The sequence below is a fragment of the Leptopilina heterotoma genome, unplaced genomic scaffold (genome assembly GCF_015476425.1).
Source record: "Leptopilina heterotoma isolate Lh14 unplaced genomic scaffold, ASM1547642v1 Lhet_8, whole genome shotgun sequence".
In the NCBI taxonomy this organism is placed as follows: domain Eukaryota; kingdom Metazoa; phylum Arthropoda; class Insecta; order Hymenoptera; family Figitidae; genus Leptopilina; species Leptopilina heterotoma.
In genome coordinates, this window is record NW_025111180.1 from 1,454,983 (window position 1) to 1,476,168 (window position 21,186).

Genomic DNA, 21,186 nt, shown 5'->3' on the forward strand with positions numbered 1-21,186 from the left:
AAAAACTAGAATTTTTAATTTCTATTATTTTTCCTTAATTAACTCTTAATATGTATAAACAACTAATATTAAAATCTTCGTTACAACAAAAATAATAAATAAAAATTAATTTTGGTTTTTGGAATTAAAGGTAAAAAAAATCGAATAAACATTTTTATAAAAATGTATTATCATTAACTGTATACAAAATTTGGAAAAATTATTTAGAATATAGTTTTTACAAATAATAAATTTATCTTACATCAAACTAAAATAATGCACTGCATAAGAATGTCTTATTTTAATTATTATTATTATAATAGTATTTCGCGGATTGGTAAAATAAAATTCGCAAAACATATGTAATACAGAGGACAGAAAAACATATTTTCGGACCAATATTGTTAAGCACAGACAGTGGAAACATTTTTACAAGTTGCTATTAAATATCATGACAAGAAACTAAATATATATTTTTAGTTATGGCATTAAAATTACATGTATATGTAAATTTTATTAATTGAGTTTTGTGTTAATCATCTTTCATTCACGTAAAATCGAATAATTCGTTCTTTTCCAAAAGAATACTAGTTTAGGAAAATAACTTTTTTTTTAGTTATTCTCAGGTACATCTTTTTCACTATTCTAAGTAAATGCATCAGCTTTTTTTCTCATTCAATTTAAAAGTAGCATAGCAAGACTGATACAAGACCTTTTTGCTATTATCGATTAACAGTCACTCTCGATATACTGCATAGACATTTTTTTCATTAACTACTCGAATTTTATAAAGTTACTTACACTTAACCATATTTCATAAAATTTATCTTTTTTTCTGCAGAATGTCTTATATTCTCATCCAAAAATTTATGTCAATCAGGTAACAAAAAATTTCTAACGAATAATAAAAAAATAATTTCATGGAAGACAACACGCATATTATCATCTTTTGAAGCTGATTACATAAAGTTATAAAATAGAAAAAAAATTTTAGACTTTCGCTTTTAAAGCTAAATTTTGATACAGACAGCACTTAATATTTTTTTTTAATCCATCATACAACTTGACTTCATGGAAAAGTTTTTCTTATTTGGACAACTAATTCTCAGTGCTTTAGAATGCTTTAGTACGTACACTTATATCACAGTATCAAGCATTTATCTTCTTGTTTTTTCAGAAACGTAATTAATTTTGAATAAAATTAACTTTGCTCATATAAACGTAAACTTCAAACTGCAGGAAATAATTCTTCTCGGCGTTTATTGTTATATATTCTTTGACAATTTCGTAAAAAAAAATTAACGATATGTTTTATATTTAAAAAAAAACGTAAATGATGTAGAATAGAATATATTACACTCTCCAAACCTGAGAAAGTCTTTGGCACTTAAAAACTGTTTTACAAAAGCCGCTGTTATGGGTTATTTGCGATTCGCATGATGTGCTCCTGAAATGAAAATAATATCATGATATTGTTAAAGACTCAGTGGGTTAATCCATTATAATAAATTATATTAACTAAACTAAACTAAAGAATTTTCAACTAAAATTCTTCTTTAAATCAATTATTTTTAATAATTATTAAAAAAAAAGTTCTTTGAGAATTTTCAAATCCATTTGTTTGCAATTCAATTTTACGAAATATCGACTATTCGGAAATTCTGCAATTAAATATTATGTTAGAAAATAAAAACTAGAAATAATTTCAAAAGAAAATTCAAATTATACTTTTTCAAAATAATTAATTCTATACAGAATTGTTAATTAAAAGTAGGAAAAATTCAAATTTTGAAAGATTTTAATTCGAAACCTTTTTAAAATTCAATTTTTTTTTAAATTCATGCTATGCTTTTAATATTTAATTATTGTCTAGAATTTTAACTAAAATTAAAATTTAAATCAATTTTTATTAGAAAATTCAACCAGAATTCAATTATTTAAATACAAAAATAGATAATTGATTGAATAATTGAATGCTTCTTAAAATTGAATTCTCATAAAGAATTTTACCCAACAAAGTTTTAAATAATTGAATTATTTCGACGAATTTTACAAACATTTTTAAGAATAATTACATTTTTCGAGGAATTCGATTAAAATTGTATTAAAAACAATTTAAATTCTGCGATGTTTTCATTAGAATTTATAAAAATAGTTAAATCCTTAAAATAAATTTTATTAAATTTAAGAAAATAATTGAATCACAGCGAATTAATTTTTTAAAAATTTGTTAATTGAATTCTTCTGAAATTTTTATTGTTTTTGAAAATAATTGAATTTTTGGAAAGAATATTATAAAAAAAATTTTTTAAATAATTGAATTCTTTTGGAAAATTTTATTAAAATAGTTGATATTGGAAATCATTAAATTGAGGAAAATTTTTGAAAATAATTGAAATTTTGAATAATTGAAATTTTAATTCTTTCAAGAAATTTCAATAAAAATGGATTGAAAATAATTATTAAAGTCTAATAAACCAATTGTATTAAATTTTTTTTAAATTAAAATTTTTTGAAGAATTTTAATAACATTTTTAAGAATAATTGAATTTCTCGAAGAATTTATTTAAAATTGCATTAAAAGAAATAGAAATTCAGCGATAAATTTCATTAGTTTCAAAAGTAATTAAATTCTTGCCACGAATTTTATTAAATTTTTTAAAAATAATTGAATCTCTGTAAAAAATCTTATTATTTATGAAAATAATCGAATTATTGCGAAGAAATTTATAAAAAAATTTGTAAATAATTGAATTCCTGTGAAATTTTTATTATTTTTTGAAAAATAATTAAAAGTTTGTGTAGAATTTTATTAAATTTTTTTTTAAATAATTGAATTTCGGAGAAGAATTTAATTATTTCTAAAAAATAATTGAAATTTTAAAGAGAATTTAAAAAAATTTTTGAACATAATTGAACTTCTGCAAAAAATTTTATTACGTTTGAAAATAATTGAATTTCTGTGATCATTTCTTACTTTTTCAAAATTTCCAAAATTATATCGTACGATTTGTGAACTTTTAATATTTTTTTAAATTAAATTACGGACTTTACGGATCTTTTTTCCAAAAAAACGGACTTTTACAGACTTCAAGGAAAGTTACGAATTTTTACGGGATTTAAGGACCTAGTTCGAGTATTGAAAAAAGCAGTATAAATTACTCACAGGAATTACATCCGCATTTGGAATATCATTATGCGGTCCTCTCGTTTTGGGCGGCAATGCAGGCAATATAGATTCAGCAGTTAACTTTAAGTTGGGATTCTTCTTTCGTAATTCATTTTCCGTCACCTCTGCTATTTTCCGTACCGCTTCGGCATTCATACGCCTGTTATCGCTCCACAATGGACACCTAGAGGGAAATTAAAATGTTTTTAGTATTTAGCTTTCGATAGACATGCTAAAAAAAATTGAACACCAGATGACTTTTTATGGAACAATACTTGAAAATTGTTTACTAACAATTCAGAATTGGATGATCCTTGACCGTTGAAGTGCTTATAATCTCCGTTTTTAAGAGGCGTGGAACACAAGTAGCACATCGAGGCGCCGCAAACACACGTCATCTTATTACAGCCTTCTTCTTTGAAAAAGGGCTTTTGGCACTTGTAACAATTTCTCACCAGAGCTTTTGTCATTTTCTCCTCGAGCTTAAGGCGGGCTTCATCTTCCTTCATGACTTCGTCGCATCTTAAAGGGACGTGATTTAATTCCTTGCAAGACCTAAAGATAAAATTAAGTTTAAGTTTCCACATTCTTATTTATAAGAATTTTTCAAAATAATATAATGTAAAAATTTTTAATTCAAATTTTTTTCCATAAAAATAAAAAATGAATTGGAATATAGTTTTAATATTATTACAATAATGATTAATTAATTATTATTACAATAATCATATATTCTGTCACAGGGAATTCAGGGAAAACTCAGAGAATTTATCTTTAAAGTGTGGAGAGACAGAAAAATGAAGGAAAGAAAGAATACGAAGATTATTATAGTTTCAGTAAATAAAATATTGACTCTTAAATTTGAAATTGAATTGAAACTCACATGCACGTCTCCTTCATACAGTCAGGATTGAGGCATTTAAAGACTTTCGTCTCCGGTGGTGGTATCGACGCAAAGTGGCAGAATGGACATGACACCAGTCCTTCCAGGCCAGCGGCCATTACTTCCGCTTCCTGTCTCTTCTGCAGAAGAATGCTGAACGTCGTGGGAGGCAAAACGATTTGAAGCACCGAGAGGCTGAACTCTCGTTCGCACTCCGCAAAACAGTCTATGTGGTTTTGTCCATCTCCAATTTTGCTCTCAGAACCCCTTAGGACGCAAGTGTGACAGAAGACGTGTCCGTCTTCACAGGTCACGCACTTCTTGGGCAGACATTCCTCGTTGAAGCAGCACTGGCACTCGAGTAGTGCTCCTTGCTCCTATAAAACAAAGCCAATCAATTATTAGATTATTGAAAGATTTTTATTATTTCGGTCATTTTCATTGAACACGTGAATACAGGTCTTAGATGAGTTTTTAAAAGAAGAAAAAGAACCTCTACTTTTTCTATGACTATTAAATAATACATTTGAAAAATATAATAATTAAAATTTTTTCCCTCTTATTTCGATAACTATCTGTCGTACCCTTCTTCGACGGGTTTTAGTTTCTACCAATACATTTAACAATGTTTCTACCAATCTGGAAAATCAGAAAATAGCCGGGAATTTAATTTCACCGGAAAATTAATAATTAGTTACCATTAGCTATTTCGGTAGTATAATATTACTATTTGAATAGTCTCCACCCTTTAGCAAAAAATCAAAAATTATGAAAATTTCGAAAAACCGAATTTCTTAAAATTCAACATTTTTCCTTCTCTTTTATGGGATTAATCTTCATTATTTTTGTGCTTTTGGAAAATACTTTACTTATTTAATAGTCTCGACTCTTTGGTAAAAAATCTAAAATTATCAAAAATTTTCAAAAATTCAAAAATCCGAATTTCTTAAAATTCAACATTTTTCCTTCTTTTTTATGGCATTTAGCTTCATTATTTTTGTGCTCTTCAAAATAGTATATTAAGCAACAAGAGGAGAAAGGCAGCCATTTCTTTACGGTGATTTTTGTGACACGAGTGGAGGTCGAGGGCGCCGTAGGCGCCCCGAGACCTCCACTCGTGTCACAAAAATCATCGTAAAGAAATTGGCTGCCTTTATTCTCGTGTTACTTACGATATTTTTTATTCCTAATGCACAAAAGCGGCGATTTCAGATAGCAGACGACAGGGAGTAAAAGTCATTCACTTGTTCGATTTGTATGAAAATGGCGGCCGATTTCTCCCTTGGGCAAGAAAAATGCATGTGAACAGCTAATTTTCTTGCCCTTGGGAGAACACGGCCGCCATTTTCATACGGTCGAAGAAATGAATGACTTTCCTCCCTGTCGGCTGCTATCAGAAAGCGCCGTTTTTGTGCATGTGGGATAAAAATACTTTACTTATTTAATAGTCTCCACTTTTTGGTAAAAAATCTAAAATTTTCAAAAATTCAAAAATCCGAATTTCTTAAAATTCAACATTTTTCCTTCTTTTTTATGGCATTTAGCTTCATTATTTTTGTGCTCTTTAAAAATACTTTACTTATTTAATAGTCTCCACTTTTTGGTAAAAAATCTAAAATTTTCAAAAATTCAAAAATCCGAATTTCTTAAAATTCAACATTTTTCCTTCTTTTTTATGGCATTTAGCTTCATTATTTTTGTGCTCTTCAAAAATACTTTACTTATTTAATAGTCTCCACTTTTTGGTAAAAAATCTAAAATTTTCAAAAATTCAAAAATCCGAATTTCTTAAAATTCAACATTTTTCCTTCTTTTTTATAGCATTTAGCTTCATTATTTTTGTGCTTTTGGAAAATACTTTACTTATTTAATAGTCTCGAATCTTTGGTAAAAAATCTAAAATTATCAAAAATTCGAAAAAATTCAAAAATCCGAATTTCTTAAAATTCAACATTTTTTCTTCTCTTTTATGGGATTTAGCTTCATTATTTTTGTGCTTTTGGAAAATACTTTACTTATTTAATAGTCTCGAAACTTTGGTAAAAAATCTAAAATTATCAAAAATTCGAAAAAATTCAAAAATCCGAATTTCTTAAAATTCAACATTTTTTCTTCTCTTTTAAAGGGATTTAGCTTCATTATTTTTGTGCTTTTGGAAAATACTTTACTTATTTAATAGTCTCGACCCTTTGGTAAAAAATCTAAAATTATCAAAAATTCGAAAAAATTCAAAAATCCGAATGTCTTAAAATTCAACATTTTTTCTTCTCCTTTATGGCATTTAGCTTCATTACTTTTGTCTAATGTAGCAAATTTCTTACTTTACATACTGATCTTTAGATAAAAAACTTTAATAACTTTTCCTGAAAAGCTTGCATAAAGATTAAATATCACTATTTTTTTTAGGAAAAAGTGTAACAAAAAAACGAAAAAAAATTTCAAAATACGTCTTTTTAAAAATTTTATTGTAGAAATGGGTTGTATTTATCTGAAAAAGTTAGCTAAGGATAGTTTTGCATTCATTTTACAAAAAATAAAAAATTTGCATTTTTGTGATTTTTTGAATTTTTTGGAAAAATGTCATAACTTTCGTTCAAGTCAATATTTTTTAATCGGATAAAGCTGTGATTTTAAGTTAAGCCTAATAGACTGCCAAATTTCACTTTAATTGGTTAAACCTTTTTCAATTCATGCGCGAACAAAATTTTCCATACAAGCAGACAGACAGACATAAATTTTTTTTTTACATTTTTCGAATTCTAATGTCTCAAAACGAAAAAATATATAAAAATTTTCAAGTTTGGAGCACTGTACAAACAGAAGTCTGATTTTATTAATATAGATAGATATTATGAAAATTTTATTTTAAATCATTGAATTTTTGTGGAAACTTTATTTATGAAAATTATTGTATTTTTCGATTAATTAATTTAAAATAGTATTAAAAATAATTGAAATTCTTCGATGAGTTTTATTATTTACGAAAAAAATTGAATTATTGTGAAGAATTGTATAAAAATGTTGTTAAATAATTAATTTCTTCGAAATTTTTTTGAAAATACTATTCTAAATTGATTGAATCCCTGTGAAAATTTTATTCATGAAAATAATTTAATTATGGATGAATTTTATCAATTCTTTTTTGAATAATTGAATTCCTTTGCAAAATTTTGTGAAAATACTATAGATATTGAAAATAATTGAATCGTTTTAAAGAATTTGATTATAATTTTTGAGAATAATTTTTTTGATATATAAAATTTACGTATTCAGTGAAAATGACTGGAAATATTGATAAAACTAACCTTCAACTTTATGAAATCTTCCATTTCCTTCTTCTTAATATTCTCAATGTATGCTACAATTTCGGTCTTGTGTCTAATGTACGCCATTTCCTGAAGCAAGGGAATGTCCTGCGTCGGCATTTCGTAGTTGCTTCGCTTCCCTTTCATATCAGCACAAAGACTTCTTAAATCATTTGCCGCAAGACTTAAATGGTGATTTCTTCTTCTGTAAATTTGACTTATCGTTGCAACCTGGAATCAAAGACAGTAACAATTAAAAAAAAATTAAATTTGACGACTATTAACTTCCTTTCTTATCCTGTTCTATATAGGGCAAAATTTCTGCAATAATTTATAACTTTCCTAAAATTAAAATTTTTTTCGTGTTTCTAACTACAATTCTATAAATTCTAAAAATTCTATAAATGCATTATTTTTAATATTTTGTGAAAGACTTCTTTAAGAATTTTTAAATTCATTTGCTTACAATTCAATTTTACAAAACTTCAATTATTCGTAAATTCTTCAATTAAATATAAATTAGAAAATAAAAACTTGAAATAATTTTTAAAAAAATTCGCAATTAAACTTTCTCAAAAAAAAAAAAAAAATGAATTCCACAGAATTGTCAGTTAAAAATATGAAAAATTCAGATTTGCTAAGATTTTAATTTAAAACCTTTTCAAAATTCAATTATTTTTACAAATTCATGCTTTAATCCTTTTAATATTCAATTATAATCTAAAATTTTAACTGAAATCCATTTTTAAATCAATTTTTATTAGAAAATTCTACTAGAATTCAATTATTTAAATACAAAAAAAACAATTTTTTGAATAATTGTATGATTTATAAAATTGAATTCTCATTAAGAATTTTACCAACAAAGTTTTAAATAATTGAATTATTTCGACGAATACAAACATTTTTAAGAATAATTACATTTTTCGAGGAATTCGATTAAAATTGCATTAAAAGCAATTTAAATTCTGCGATGTTTTCATTACAATTTATAAAAATAATTGTATACTTAAAATAAATTTTATTACTTAAGAAAATAATTGAAACACAGCGAATTAATTTTTTAAAAATTTGTTAATTGAATTCTTGTGAAATTTTTATTATTTTTGAAAATAATTGAATTTTTGGAAAGAATTTTATAAAAAAATTTTTTTAAATAATTGAATACTTTTAGAAAATTTTATTATAATTTTCAATTCATTTTTTAAAAATTCGTTATTTGAATTTCTGTGAAATTCTTATTAAGTATTTTTGAAGATAATTGGATTTTTACGAAGAATTTTATCAATATTTTTTTTTTCATAATTGAATTATTTTGGAAACTTTTACTAAAATAATAAATATTGAAAATCATTTTAAATTGAGGAAAATTTTTTTAAATACAAATTGAAATTTTGACAAGAATTAAAAAAATTTTTTTGAAAATAATTGAATTTTGCCAAAGAATTTTATAATTCTTCTAAAAATAATTGAATTTTAGTGGTGAATTGAAATTTATTGAAATTCCTAAAAATAATTTAATTCCTGTGAAGGATTTCGATATTTATCATCAGAATAATTGAATTCTTTCGATAAATTACTTTTTTGCTATTTATGAAAATAAATCAAATTTAAAAAGATAGGGAAAAATCCGAGGCTGAGCCAATGACTAAAAATGTTGTTTACTAACCTTATGCTTACGGAAGATTTCCTTCAGAAATTCATTGGCAATCGGCTTATACGTGCAGTTTCTCGCCGGATTTTCAAAATGCTCGACCGGATTCGGAAAAATTTGCAAAAATTTCTCAATTTTGAAATTTGTCGTATAGTCCTTGATCTGTTGGTTGATTTTAATTTTCTCCAAATATTGTGCTCTCGTTGGATATTCAGGACGCTCCAAGTTCTGCTGTATAAAAGATTTCAAACTATCCGGATTCTTGTAGTTATCATCGACAAATTTTCGTAAATATTCCGGATCCGCTTCGGGGAATATTCCCAATAGCGTCTCATATTGTTCGTCCTTGTTTCCAATTATGTCCTCCGGATCGTCTTTAATTTCATGCGCGATTGGATGATTTGACCCATCGGCCAATAGTACTTCGACGAACATTTGTAGCTGTTGTTCTTTGCCGAGTCCCGTTCTATTAAAAGGAGGATTTATACATTTTTCCCTTATGAAAGTAGGATCAGTATTTGGAAACATGCTCCGAAGTTTGTAATAAGTGTCTTTGCAGTAAAGCTCATCAGTTTTTGAAGAGCTTGGACTGGGGTCAGTTAAAGGAATGGGTGATATTCTTTGTAGCTGTTTTTGATGATTTAGTGGACTTCCGGTGCTTGTCGATGGTAGTGAAGTTTGTTGGAGTGATTGAGTTGTTGGCATTTTGTAGAATTGAATTTGTTGATTTGGTTTCATGTACTCGAGTTTTAAGGGAGGTTTCTTTTTTTGAGCAGAAATTGCGACGGGATCAGTAAGTATTTTCGAACTTGAACTACTTTTTGAGGACGAATTGCTATTTTCGAGATTCTCGGGATCGAGATCAATGTCAAAAGGAGGGAAAGCAAATTTCGACCAAATTTCGTAATTTTCTTTTAGTGTTTCAGACATATCCATGCTTCTTGGTCTCTTACTAGAAGCTGAACTGTCTAAATTACTGTTAATTTTCTTCGGATTCGGCAAATAGAGTTTTTGTAGTCGAGTTGCATCAGCTGGGGAATTTATACTCGAAGCAGAAGTGTCTTTCTTCTGATTCGGCAAATAGAGACTTTGTAGACGATTTGCATCCGCCAGCGAATTACTACCCAAAGCAGCACTGTCTAGATTAATTTTCATTTTCTTCTGATGGAGATTTTGTACCCTTGCATTCGCCAGCGTATTCATATTATCACTTCCTTCGGAAATAAAACCCTCTTCGGAAATTTCTCTCGTTAGTTGCGATGATATTTTCCGTTTAGCTGACGGGTTCGACTGGTTCGACTGTTCAGTATTTAAAATAAGCTTAGGTGCGGAAATAATATTTTTCTTCCTAATAACAATCTCAGTTGGTTTTCCTCCAATCATATTCGAGTGAAATGAAAATTGAGCTGGTTTTATTACTTCCTTCTTCTTCTCTCTGTCGATCGATTCCTTCTCTTGAACATTTTCCGTAGAATTCGACGAACAATCAAAAGTTTCAGCTTTCTCGTTGCTTCTCACGACTTCCTGTATTCTAATCATTGTCTTGTCGTCGATTTTCGACGAGGCGAACGAATTCCCATTCTTTTTCGCTCTAATAGGACACGGTTCGTTTTCCCCTTTTCGTTTCCTGGCCTTTTCCGGAATGTTCGGTTCGGGTTTGTCCCTTGGCAGCAAATCCCACAAAACTATTGTCACCCTGTTCGAAGCCTTTCGGTACTTGTCGAGCATTGAAAAAATCGCATCTCCACTTATATCGGGAAACAATTGATTGATCGCTTCTGTTTCCTGTAACAACTTTTCATAGTCCACTTGAAAAGAAACTTGAGTCTCGAGTTCCTCTACTTCGCTATCGGATTCTTCTAGTTGAATAACATTACTGCAACTCGGTTGTGAATCTTCGATCGACATTATAATCTCAGTCACTGATCTCTCGGCTTCCGTTTCGTTAAAATCTCGACTACAACCCGCCACTGGACTCTGCGGTCGAATTTGTTCGCTTACTTGAATTTCCTCCAAATTATTATTATTATTAGGATCGTTGTTATTTTCTTCGAAAATTTCCAGATTCTCAGCTTCTCTGATGTTTGCAAATGAAGGCTCGGTGGGTAACTCTGGCAAAATAAGATTTTCCGATAAATCTTTCAATATACTTAAAATTGGAGGAGGTGATTCAGTTTTCGATTTCTTCTCCTCTGGTTCTTCATCTTCATCGTAGTCCGAATTTGTATAATAATTATCAACGTCGGTATCGTTAGATGCCTCATTTTGGAAAATATCTTCGAAACTATCCTCTGCTAGCAATTCACAGGAATTATTACTATTTTCACCTTTTGATTCTTTTTTCAAAACACTTTTTTCTGGGACCTTCGTCAAATCAACTGTTATTTGACTTTTCGTCTCATTTTTTAATTCATCGAGAACCTGAATGTCATTTCCGTTCTGATTATTTTTGAAATTACTCGAAGTTAATAAAAGATCAATTTCTGAATCTGCATTCGTTGATGAACTTCCATCAGTACATTCTTTCGATTCCAAGAATATCTGCGATACAATTGTTGGTGATTTTAAAATTTCTAATAGATTAAATATTTTTGTTGGAGGAATGTCACTTCTTCCGGCTTTTTTCAATTCGTCCTTCACTTTTTGCACGTCGTTAAAAATTTCCTCATACATTTTGGATGATCAAAAATCTCCTAAAATAAATAAATAAATATATAAAATATTTTAATATTAGTTCTTAATTAATTATACAATGTGGCTCGATTTGAAAATGATTAAATTTGAGTCAAATAAGCGAACATTTTACTTAAAACTATAAATTAAATTTTTCATAATTCTATAAAACATGAAAATATCAATCACTCTGAGTCTTCGATTTCTTCATGTTTTATAATAATTAAAGATGACCCAGTAATAAAAAATTGAAAATGAAAATGCATTGAAAATAACTGAAATTGTGGCGAAGAATTTTATTAAAATTTTTAAAAAATAATTGAATTCCCTGCGAAGAATTTTATTATTGAGGAAAATAATTCCATTTTTTTAAAACAATCTAATTTTTTAATAATTGAAAATCATCATTTAATTATTGAATCTTATTAAAATTTAAAAAAAAATAAAATTCCTCTCAAAATTTTATTAAGATTTTTAAAAATAATTGAATTCCTTGCGAAGAATTTTATTATTGGCGAAAATAATTCATTTTTTTAAAAATAATGAAGTTTCTTTAATAATTTTAATTGGAAATTTTCAAAGTGCTTGAATTTCATGAAGAATTTCTTTCAAGATTTTAAAATAATCGTATTTTTTAATAATTGAAATTAAACATTTAATTATTGAATTTTATTAAAATTTTAAAGAAAATAATTTAATTCCTCTTAAAATTTTATTACAATTTTTAAAAATATTGTAATTCTCTGCGAAGAATTTTATTATTGACGAAAATTCAATTCAATTCAATTTTTTAAAAATAATTAAGTTTCTTAAATAATTTTAAATGGAAATTTTCAAAGTGCTTGAATTTCATGAAGAATTTCTTTCAAGTTTTTTTTTTTAAAATCGTATTTTTTAATAATTGAAATTAATAAATATTGAATTTTATTAAAATTTTAAAGAAAATAATTAAATTTCTCTCAAAATTTTATTACAATCTTTAAAAATATTTTAATTCATTCAAAGAATTTTACTAAAATATGGAAAATAATTTAATTCTTTTAAACAATTTTATTAGTTTTTCTAAATAATTAAATTCTTTTTAAGAATTTCTTTAAGTTTTTTTTAAAAATAAATGTAGTTTTTTTAAATAATTTTAGTTGTAAACTTTGAAAATAATTAAATTAAACAATGTTCTTCAACTTTTTAAAATTATTCTGTTTGTTAATAATTATAATTAAAAATTTAGAACTAAATAATTAAAAAAACGACAATTAAATTTATTCAAAAAAGTTAATTCCACTGAATTGTTAGTAAAAAATTTGCAAAATTCAAATTTTCAAAGATTTTAATTTGAAACCATTTCAAATTCAATTATTTCTAAAATTTTAACTGAAATTTATTTTTAAATCAATTTTTAATAGAAAATTCAAGAAATTCAATTATTTAAATATAAAATTGAATAATTTATTGAATAATTGAAAGATTCTTAAAATTGAATTCTAATAAACAAATTATATCAATAAATTATTAAATAATTGAATTCTTTTGACAAATTTTAATAAAATTTTTTAAGAATAATAACATTTTTCGAGGAATTTAATTAAAATTGTATTAAAAATAATTGAAATTCTGCAATGAGTTTTTATTATTTGTGAAAATAATTTAATTCCTAAAAAGAATTTTATTATTTACGAGAGTAATTAAATCTTCTAAAAATTTTATTATTTATGAAAATAATTATTTTCTTTATTAATTATTGTGAAGAAATTAAAAAAAAAATTGTAAATAATTGAATTCCTTATCACCAGTTAGTGATAAGTTTATTATTTATTGTTTCTTTTTTTAATATCATATCTAAGAAATTAATTTTATTATCAACTTCTAGCTCATGAGTAAATTGTAAGTTAACCCTTAGGACTGTTTTACTTTCTCTTGATGTTAGTTCACTTTTTACTAACATTTCCTATTATATATTTTATAATAAAAAAAAGTCTTGAAATAAGCTTCGAAAAAAGGCCCCCTGTAAATATAACGTTGCAAAAATGATTTGTATAATATTATGAATTGGAAACATTTTTATCTTCTTCAAATGCAAGCCAAGCAAAATTTTGCAACGTTACAACAGAATTCCAAACTACCCACACTCCCTCTTGTTGCAAACATTTGCATTTAAAATAATTGTATTAAGAAATGTAACCCTAAATATAATTTCACCTAAATACAAAAAAGTAAACACACATTAAAAATAAATATTGAAACAAAATAATTTCATACCAATCAGATAAATTCGTATTTAAATTCATAATTTACATTTAATTCAATATTTAATCAAGTCAAACAATAAATATTTAAGAAAATTAAATATTTACCAAATAATAAATAAAACGAATGAGCAAATAAAGTGCGACTATTCTTAATTTTTAATTTTGTTTTGTTTCGTTTGCAATGACCTTATTAATTTCTCAAAATTGTACTCGAAGCTTAAACAAATACTAATTAGAGTTAACTAACAATCTTAATATCAGAAAGATTATTTTTATTTGAAAAATATCAATCTAATAGCGTCCAAAATTCTTACTTCGGTCAATAAATAATTTTTCATCACGAAGAAAGTCTCTTTTCGTCCACATAACCTTAGATTTCTTGTTATTAAAAAAAAATTACCTCACTGTAATAAAGACATATGTTATTGAAAAAATAAGAAAAAGAAGTACCTTTTCGTAGAGGAATAAATATCAACAAGCCAAGAGAGGAACGATGAAAATAGCAAATTGAAAAACAACAAAATACTTTCAATGTAAAAGAAATGTATTCGGCTGGATAATTTTCATAACTAGCAAAGCCATCAAAAATTTTACATTAAACTATCAAACATTTTACGTTCAAATCATCAATTAATCCAGTTCAAAACTAAAAAATATTATCTTTTACGAGCATATTTTTGTACAATAGTAGACATTATAATTATCATAATCAACATTAATGTAACTGTTTTCAATATGCCGAAACTGATACCGCCAGGCGATCTGAGTCACCAAAGTTCGTGTATAAACTTGTTTTAAACGATTTTGAATTTTTAGTGGTGGGATTTTAAGTGTGTTTCTACAATAGTTCTCATTGTCAATAAGGGAGCATTTACACCTTCGGTAAAATAAAAATTTCCCGTTCTGGACAATTTTTACCCTAAGGGTGCATTTACACCTCTGTTGGTGGGAAAAAAAATACCGAAAATTTAAGGGAGCATTTACACCTTCGGTAAGAATTTCCAGAACGGAAAATTTTTCATTGGAGTAAGAGAGACAGACTGTGTATCTTACTCTCTTACTCCAATGCAAATTTTCCTTTCTGGACAATTTTTACAGAAGGTGTAAACGCTCTATAAAAAACTCGCATTCACACCTAACTCTAAAGGTGTTCCTACAATAAACAAGAAAATGCATTTGATTCTAAGAAATTGCATGTTCTGCATATAAGTTTACTTTAAATCAGCAAATTATCAAAAATTTATATGCAGAGAATAGGAATTTACTTTTAATCATAGTATCATACATAATAAATAATGCATTTACAAGATATTGTAGAAACACCTTTACAACAGGGTGAACGCGATTTCGATATTTTTTCGATAAATGTTTTTTCTTCCAACAGAGGTGTAAATGCACCCTTAAGAATGAAGAGAGACAGTTCATAATTATCTTGTGCAGATGGCTCTGACAAAACCAAAAATATGTAGTGAGAGTGTGGGTCATGGTTCAATGTATTCTATGACAACACACCACTTTTATTTACTGCTTTATCATTTACTCGATATAGTTGAGTGTATACAAATAAATTTAATCGAAAAAGAATATTTATTCACTCTTTATTAAAAATGGCAGAAAAAACTGATAAATCAAAAGTTGACCTAGGACTTCTCGAAGAGGATGATGAGTTCGAAGAATTTCCAGCTGAAGGTAAAAAATTTAAAATAAAAATATTTTTTTGAAATAAACGAATTATTCTTACTTTAAGATAATTACTAATTTACTTAAATTATTTTATCATACTTCCCAAGTAAAAATATTAATAATAATTATGTTTAATTCTTTTTCTCTTTATCTATTAAGTATACATTTTATTTTGCAAGTAGTTATGGTCGATTCTCCTGAAAGAGACCCGTTTTTGTTTAAAATACCTACCAAACAATAAAATTATTAATTTTAAAATTTTCTTTTCATTAATAAGTTTTAAGGATGTTTAAAAATAAAAAAATACAAGTTGCGCAAAATTAATTTCCAGAAATACGACCTCTAGTAATATTTTATTATCATGTGTTCTAGAGGTTAAGTACAATTAATGATTATGTTTAAAACATTTAAAAACATGGTAGGTATTAATTAAAAAACGAGGCGAATTTGTCGATTTTTTAAAAAATATGTCCGCCATGTTGTATTTTTAAAAATCTCACACCGGAATCCTAATAAACGACCCGAAAAACCCCCGAGTTTTTGTTACTTTTATATATAAGTTTGATATCATTTAATAAAAAAATTATTTACGTTTTAAATTAATTATAATTATTCTGCAGATTGGACTGCAAAGGATGAAGATAATAGTGATATTAGCGTGAGTGTGTGGGAAGATAATTGGGATGATGACGATGTTGAAGACGACTTTAACCAACAATTAAGGTATTTATTCTCCTCCTTTAAGTACTGCTTTAAAATTAGTGTCGTCCTTTGAGAAAAGGACATAGAGCAAAAGAAAAATTAAACTTTGGATTATGCTGGGGTTTTTCTAAGAATTATATTGATTTTATTGCAGAGCACAACTCGAGAAACAAAAAACGCAGTCTGAGTTTACAAAGGATGCATAACTAAATATTTAAGTCGACGAAAAAATTATTTAAATAGATTATTGTTTTTTTTATTTTTTCTCCAATTCATTTTCTTTTCCACAAATTTAATAATTTGAAATAATAAAGAGCTACGTTTCTAGAAAAAAAAATACTTTCATTTAATTACATTCTTTAAAGTTATTTTCAATTAATGACCTATGACCTATATAATTAATGATCTATGTGACAATAGTTCAGAAGGTAAAAAAACGCTTTTTGGCAAAATTTCAAATTTACAGTTTTTGCTTTAGAATAAAAATGAGGGAAAAAATAAATGCAAATATTTCTTAATATAAATGTCAAATAATTTTATTTAAAAATTTTTATGAATATTTTTAATTAGTACAATGATTGTAGAATATAGCGGTTCAATTTTGTTTATAATGTAGAGAAATTGAAAGAATATAAAAATGCCTCAAAACTATCTATGGGCAAGTAACAGTGACTTTCGTGCGATCCTCTTTTGCGCAAAGATAGGTCGATACTGCGATGGTGCAGTTTTCTGATTCGGCATTTGGTTTCTGTGCGCAATTAGTTTTCTGCCCCTTAGCGCAATTGGTTTCTCCAAATGTAACATTTATTTTGTAGATTTTTTGTGCCACTGTTTCTCCCGTGGCACTGTTAATTTTGCCAATAACTGGTTTATAGGACTTGTTCGCCGCGTATTTTTCAAGACCAAGAGATGCGTACATCAGAATTTTTGAATTATCTACATCAATGTCAGTTACGCCAGTTTGAATACTCTGCAAGTGTTTTAAAAATATTTTGTCAGATTAAAATTTTTTTAATTCATTTTTAAATTTTTAAATTGTTTTTAAAATTTTTTAATTTATTTTAAAATTGATTTTTAAATTTTAAAATTGATTTTAAAATTTTTAAATTGATTATTAAATTTAAAAATTGATTTTTAATATTGATTGAGGTTTCAAAAAGATTTACTCATACAAGGAAATTAATATTTCCACCAATAAAATCCGGATGAATATTTACTAAAATTCATAAAATAAATAAGTAAACAGACCTTCAATAAATTAATTATTATCGAGCAGTTGGAATGAATTTTAATAAATTAGATAACAAGGCTTGAAAAAAAAGATATTTAAATGGAAATCATAATTTGTGACGTTCCACGGTGAAAGGGAATCCCAAACATAAATTTTATAAGTAAACACATTAGAAGTTGAGCCTCTCAAACTTTTATATTATTCTTCACTCAGTGATCACTTTTACTTCCCCACTGTTTTCTAATTAATAATTCTTTAAAAATTATTTTCAAATCTGCTTCAAACTTTTGCACAATTAATCTTCACTACGTTCTTTAGTAATATCGTAACCGAAAAAAATTTCTTTTTTCAAAAATTAATGATAAATGAAGATTTTCTTTTTGCTGTGTATAATATAATATCGATTTAAAATTCTCAAAATTAATAAAAGACAAAAGATTGTTTAAAAGAATAACTTACTGTTTCTTCATCATTCAGAGAACATACTGAGATTGTTTTTTGATACGAGCGTGCCGAAGACATTCCAATAACTAAGAGTAGTAGAAAAGTGCAGGTTGAAACCTGAAGATGGTTAAACGAGAACATTTTCTTAGTTTCTTCTTCACTCAAAGATTCACAATGACAATCTCTTCAAAACTCTGCCTACTATATATATACCGAAAATCACTAACTTTTTTCATAACAGGTTTATAATGGGAGAATTTCGAAATAGAAAAGATAATTTTATCAATTTTGTTTCTAATAATTACCTCTAAAAATAAATATATGTAAATGAAAATAAAATAGAATAATAATTATTTCCTACTTTCAGTAGTTTCAAAATTTTTTTATTTACCGCTTACTCAAAATTTTGGTCGTTATTAACCGATTAAGATAATTTTTTTTGGAAAATACTCATAATAAGAACCACTTTAAAGAAAAAATAAATGAAAAAAAAATTGTTTTTTGTCCAAAAAAAATTTTTTAAAAACTACCTCTTTGATTTAAACATTTTTTTTGTAGTTATTGTCTATAAAGCTCGTAATTATTATTAAGTTTCTGGTATTTTGAAATTTTAAAAAACTTTTAAGAGCCAAAACTATGTTATCAGGCCAGGAATTTTTTTTTAATTTTTGACTAGAATTTCATAAGTATTCAACTGGAAAAAGCTTGGATATACATTTATTGTTTTGTGGCAACCATGAAATTATTTACAAATTATTTTCATAAATTATTATTCAACGATTTTCATAAACAATAACATTTTTTACAGAGATTCAATTATTTTCATAAAATACCTACATAATAAAACTCATCGCAAATAACTTTCAATTATTTTTCATTTTTATAATACAATTTTAATGGAATTTCTCGAAAAATGTAATTATTCTAAAAAATTTTATTTTTCATAAAATTTTCATGAAATTCATTGTAGAAATTTAATTAATTTCAAAAATTTGGCAAAATTGAATTATTTCAAAAAATTTCACATAAGAATTCAATTATTTAATTAAAGAAATTTTAATAGAATTCGTCTCAAGAATTCAATTATATTTCCAAAAGTATTATAATTCTTCGCAAAAATCCAATTATTTTCAAAAATTTACAAAAAATCTCGTCAAAGTTACAATTATCTTTATAAAGAATAAAATTCCTCTCCGAAATTCAATTATTTTCAAAAATTATAATAAAATTCTTGGCCGAATTTCAATTATTTTTAATACAATTTACATCAAATTTCTTGAAAAATGAAATTATTTTTAAAAAATGTTATTAAATTTTGTCAACAGAATTGAATTATTTAAAAATTTTGTTGATAAAATTCCTAAATAAAATTCAATTTTAAGAAACATTTAATTATTACAGAGGGTGTCCAGCTACCTTGAAAAGTACTTAAATTTTTTTTGCTCCTTGAAAACCTTGAAAACACCTTGAATTTTATGACAATAGCTTGAAAAATTAAAATTCTTAAAAATGAGATTTATTTCTTTGACGTTTTAAGTTGAATTCTCTTCAATATTTCAATTATCTTTATAAATATAAAAATTCTTCGACGAAATTCAATTATATTCAGGAATTAAATTATTAATTATTAATTATTATTAATTAATTATATTATTATTATTATTATTAATTATTTATTATTATTATTATTATTATTATTATTATTATTATTATTATTATTTTTATTATTATTATTATTATTATTATTAATTATTCAATTATATTCAGGAAATTATATTCAGGAATAAAATTCATTGCAAAATACAATTATTTTCATAAATAACATTATTCACCACAAGAATTCAATTATTTTAAAAATTTTAATAAAAATCATGGCAAAAATTCAATTATTTTCAAAAATTTTAATAAAATTCATTGCAAAATTAAAATATTTTCATAAATAACATTATTCACCACAAGAATTCAATTATTTTAAAAATTTTAATAAAAATCATGGCAAAAAGTTAATTATTTTCAAAAGTAATAAAATTCATTGCAAATTTTCAATAATTATTTTCAAAATTTTTTTCCTAATTCAATAATTTGTATATCAATTATTTTAATATAAATTCTCAAAAGAATTAAATTATTTAAAATCAATTTTGATTGATGTTTCTTAAATCGATGTTCTTTATATTTTTAATATTTTATCAATAAATTATATTTAAAATTATTTATGAATAACTGTTGTATGTAGAAATTATAAAATTCACTAAAAAAAATAGTAGAAATGATTATTTATTAGTAAAGTTTACTAATTCAAAAGCAAAAAGTCAGTTACTAAATAAAATTAGTAATTATTTTTACTAATTGAAATTTAGACAGTAAGTAAAAATTTAATTGAAATACACTATTGAATTCTCGTATAATTTTTTAATAAATGTAACGCGATCTGAAGAAAGGGACCTTCGAAGCAAATCACTTTAAGGTTATGTTAGTGTTAGTTTTTCGTTAATTGAAAGTTACTTTCTACTTATTGCAAATTAAAATCAGTATTTATTAAATATTTTAGTTGTAATAAAAACTTAAACATTAATGACTTACATTGACAGTTGGTCCTTTTTTTGTATTTTCAGTTCAAAAATTTCAAACATAACCTATATTTTTTTGCTTCTAAGGTCTCTTTCTTCAGATCGCGTCATAAATATTGATTTAAAAATGAATTCCAGTTAAAATTTTAGATTATAATTGATTATTAAAAGCACTATATTATAGCGTGGATTTTTAGAAATAATTGAATTTTCCGAAGGTTTCAAATTAAAATCTTTGAAAATTTGAACTTCTCATATTTTTAATTATAAGAATTCTATAGTATTAATTTTTTTCAAAAAGTTTAATGGAATTTTTTTTTTTAATTATTTAAAGTCTTTAATTTCTAATATATTTAATTGAGAAATGTCAGAATAATCGAAATTTCATAAAACTAAATTGTAAATAAAAGAATTTGAAAATTCTCAAAGAACTTTTTCAAAAATTATTTTTAAAAAATTGACCAAAAGAAGAATTTTAGTTGAAAATTCTAGAAATTAATAATCTTAATGCTGAAAATAATTTTTGAAGAACTTACAGTAGCAAAGTAGCAAGTTTTAATTATTATAAGTTATTATTAAATTTCAAATTTTTGAAATAAAAAAAAAAATTTCAAATTTTTGAAATTTTTAATTTTTATATGAAAAAA

The 21,186-nt window shown here is 25.1% G+C and overlaps 3 protein-coding genes across 3 annotated transcripts; 1 reads left to right on the forward strand and 2 right to left on the reverse strand.

Annotated features, from left to right (window-relative positions):
• Positions 1 to 151: 151 nt before the first annotated feature.
• LOC122510997 lies at positions 152 to 14,699 on the reverse strand. The gene is made up of 7 exons (XM_043625974.1): positions 14,360 to 14,699; positions 9,006 to 11,683; positions 7,337 to 7,567; positions 4,032 to 4,408; positions 3,443 to 3,703; positions 3,146 to 3,332; positions 152 to 1,426 (listed from the first exon to the last, which is right to left on the reverse strand). The coding sequence occupies exons 2-7, from the start codon at positions 11,661 to 11,663 to the stop codon at positions 1,394 to 1,396; spliced, it is 3,747 nt and encodes a 1,248-aa protein (XP_043481909.1). The 5' UTR covers positions 11,664 to 11,683; positions 14,360 to 14,699; the 3' UTR covers positions 152 to 1,393.
• Positions 14,700 to 15,403: 704 nt separating this feature from the next.
• Positions 15,404 to 16,553, forward strand: LOC122511043 (26S proteasome complex subunit SEM1). Its single transcript, XM_043626051.1, has 3 exons — positions 15,404 to 15,598; positions 16,213 to 16,315; positions 16,449 to 16,553. The coding sequence occupies exons 1-3, from the start codon at positions 15,517 to 15,519 to the stop codon at positions 16,498 to 16,500; spliced, it is 237 nt and encodes a 78-aa protein (XP_043481986.1). The 5' UTR covers positions 15,404 to 15,516; the 3' UTR covers positions 16,501 to 16,553.
• Positions 16,554 to 16,804: 251 nt separating this feature from the next.
• On the reverse strand, positions 16,805 to 18,156 carry LOC122511039. The gene is made up of 2 exons (XM_043626044.1): positions 17,985 to 18,156; positions 16,805 to 17,264 (listed from the first exon to the last, which is right to left on the reverse strand). Exons 1-2 carry the CDS (start codon positions 18,108 to 18,110, stop codon positions 16,947 to 16,949), a joined length of 444 nt encoding a protein of 147 aa, XP_043481979.1. The 5' UTR covers positions 18,111 to 18,156; the 3' UTR covers positions 16,805 to 16,946.
• Between the last annotated feature and the right edge of the window lie 3,030 nt (positions 18,157 to 21,186).

Excerpts from the sequence above, each read along its gene's own strand:
- LOC122510997 (XM_043625974.1), bottom strand. The coding sequence starts at position 11,663 with ATGTATGAGGAAATTTTTAACGACGTGCAAAAAGTGAAGGACGAATTG. Across the intron at positions 7,568-9,005 it reads AAATCTTCCGTAAGCATAAG|GTTGCAACGATAAGTCAAAT; the intron begins GTTAGTAAACAA and ends CTTTGATTCCAG. Across the intron at positions 3,333-3,442 it reads GGATCATCCAATTCTGAATT|GTGTCCATTGTGGAGCGATA; the intron begins GTTAGTAAACAA and ends ATTTCCCTCTAG.
- LOC122511043 (XM_043626051.1), top strand. The coding sequence starts at position 15,517 with ATGGCAGAAAAAACTGATAAATCAAAAGTTGACCTAGGACTTCTCGAA. Across the intron at positions 15,599-16,212 it reads CGAAGAATTTCCAGCTGAAG|ATTGGACTGCAAAGGATGAA; the intron begins GTAAAAAATTTA and ends ATTATTCTGCAG. Across the intron at positions 16,316-16,448 it reads GACTTTAACCAACAATTAAG|AGCACAACTCGAGAAACAAA; the intron begins GTATTTATTCTC and ends ATTTTATTGCAG.
- LOC122511039 (XM_043626044.1), bottom strand. The coding sequence starts at position 18,110 with ATGTTCTCGTTTAACCATCTTCAGGTTTCAACCTGCACTTTTCTACTA. Across the intron at positions 17,265-17,984 it reads CTCTGAATGATGAAGAAACA|AGTATTCAAACTGGCGTAAC; the intron begins GTAAGTTATTCT and ends AAACACTTGCAG.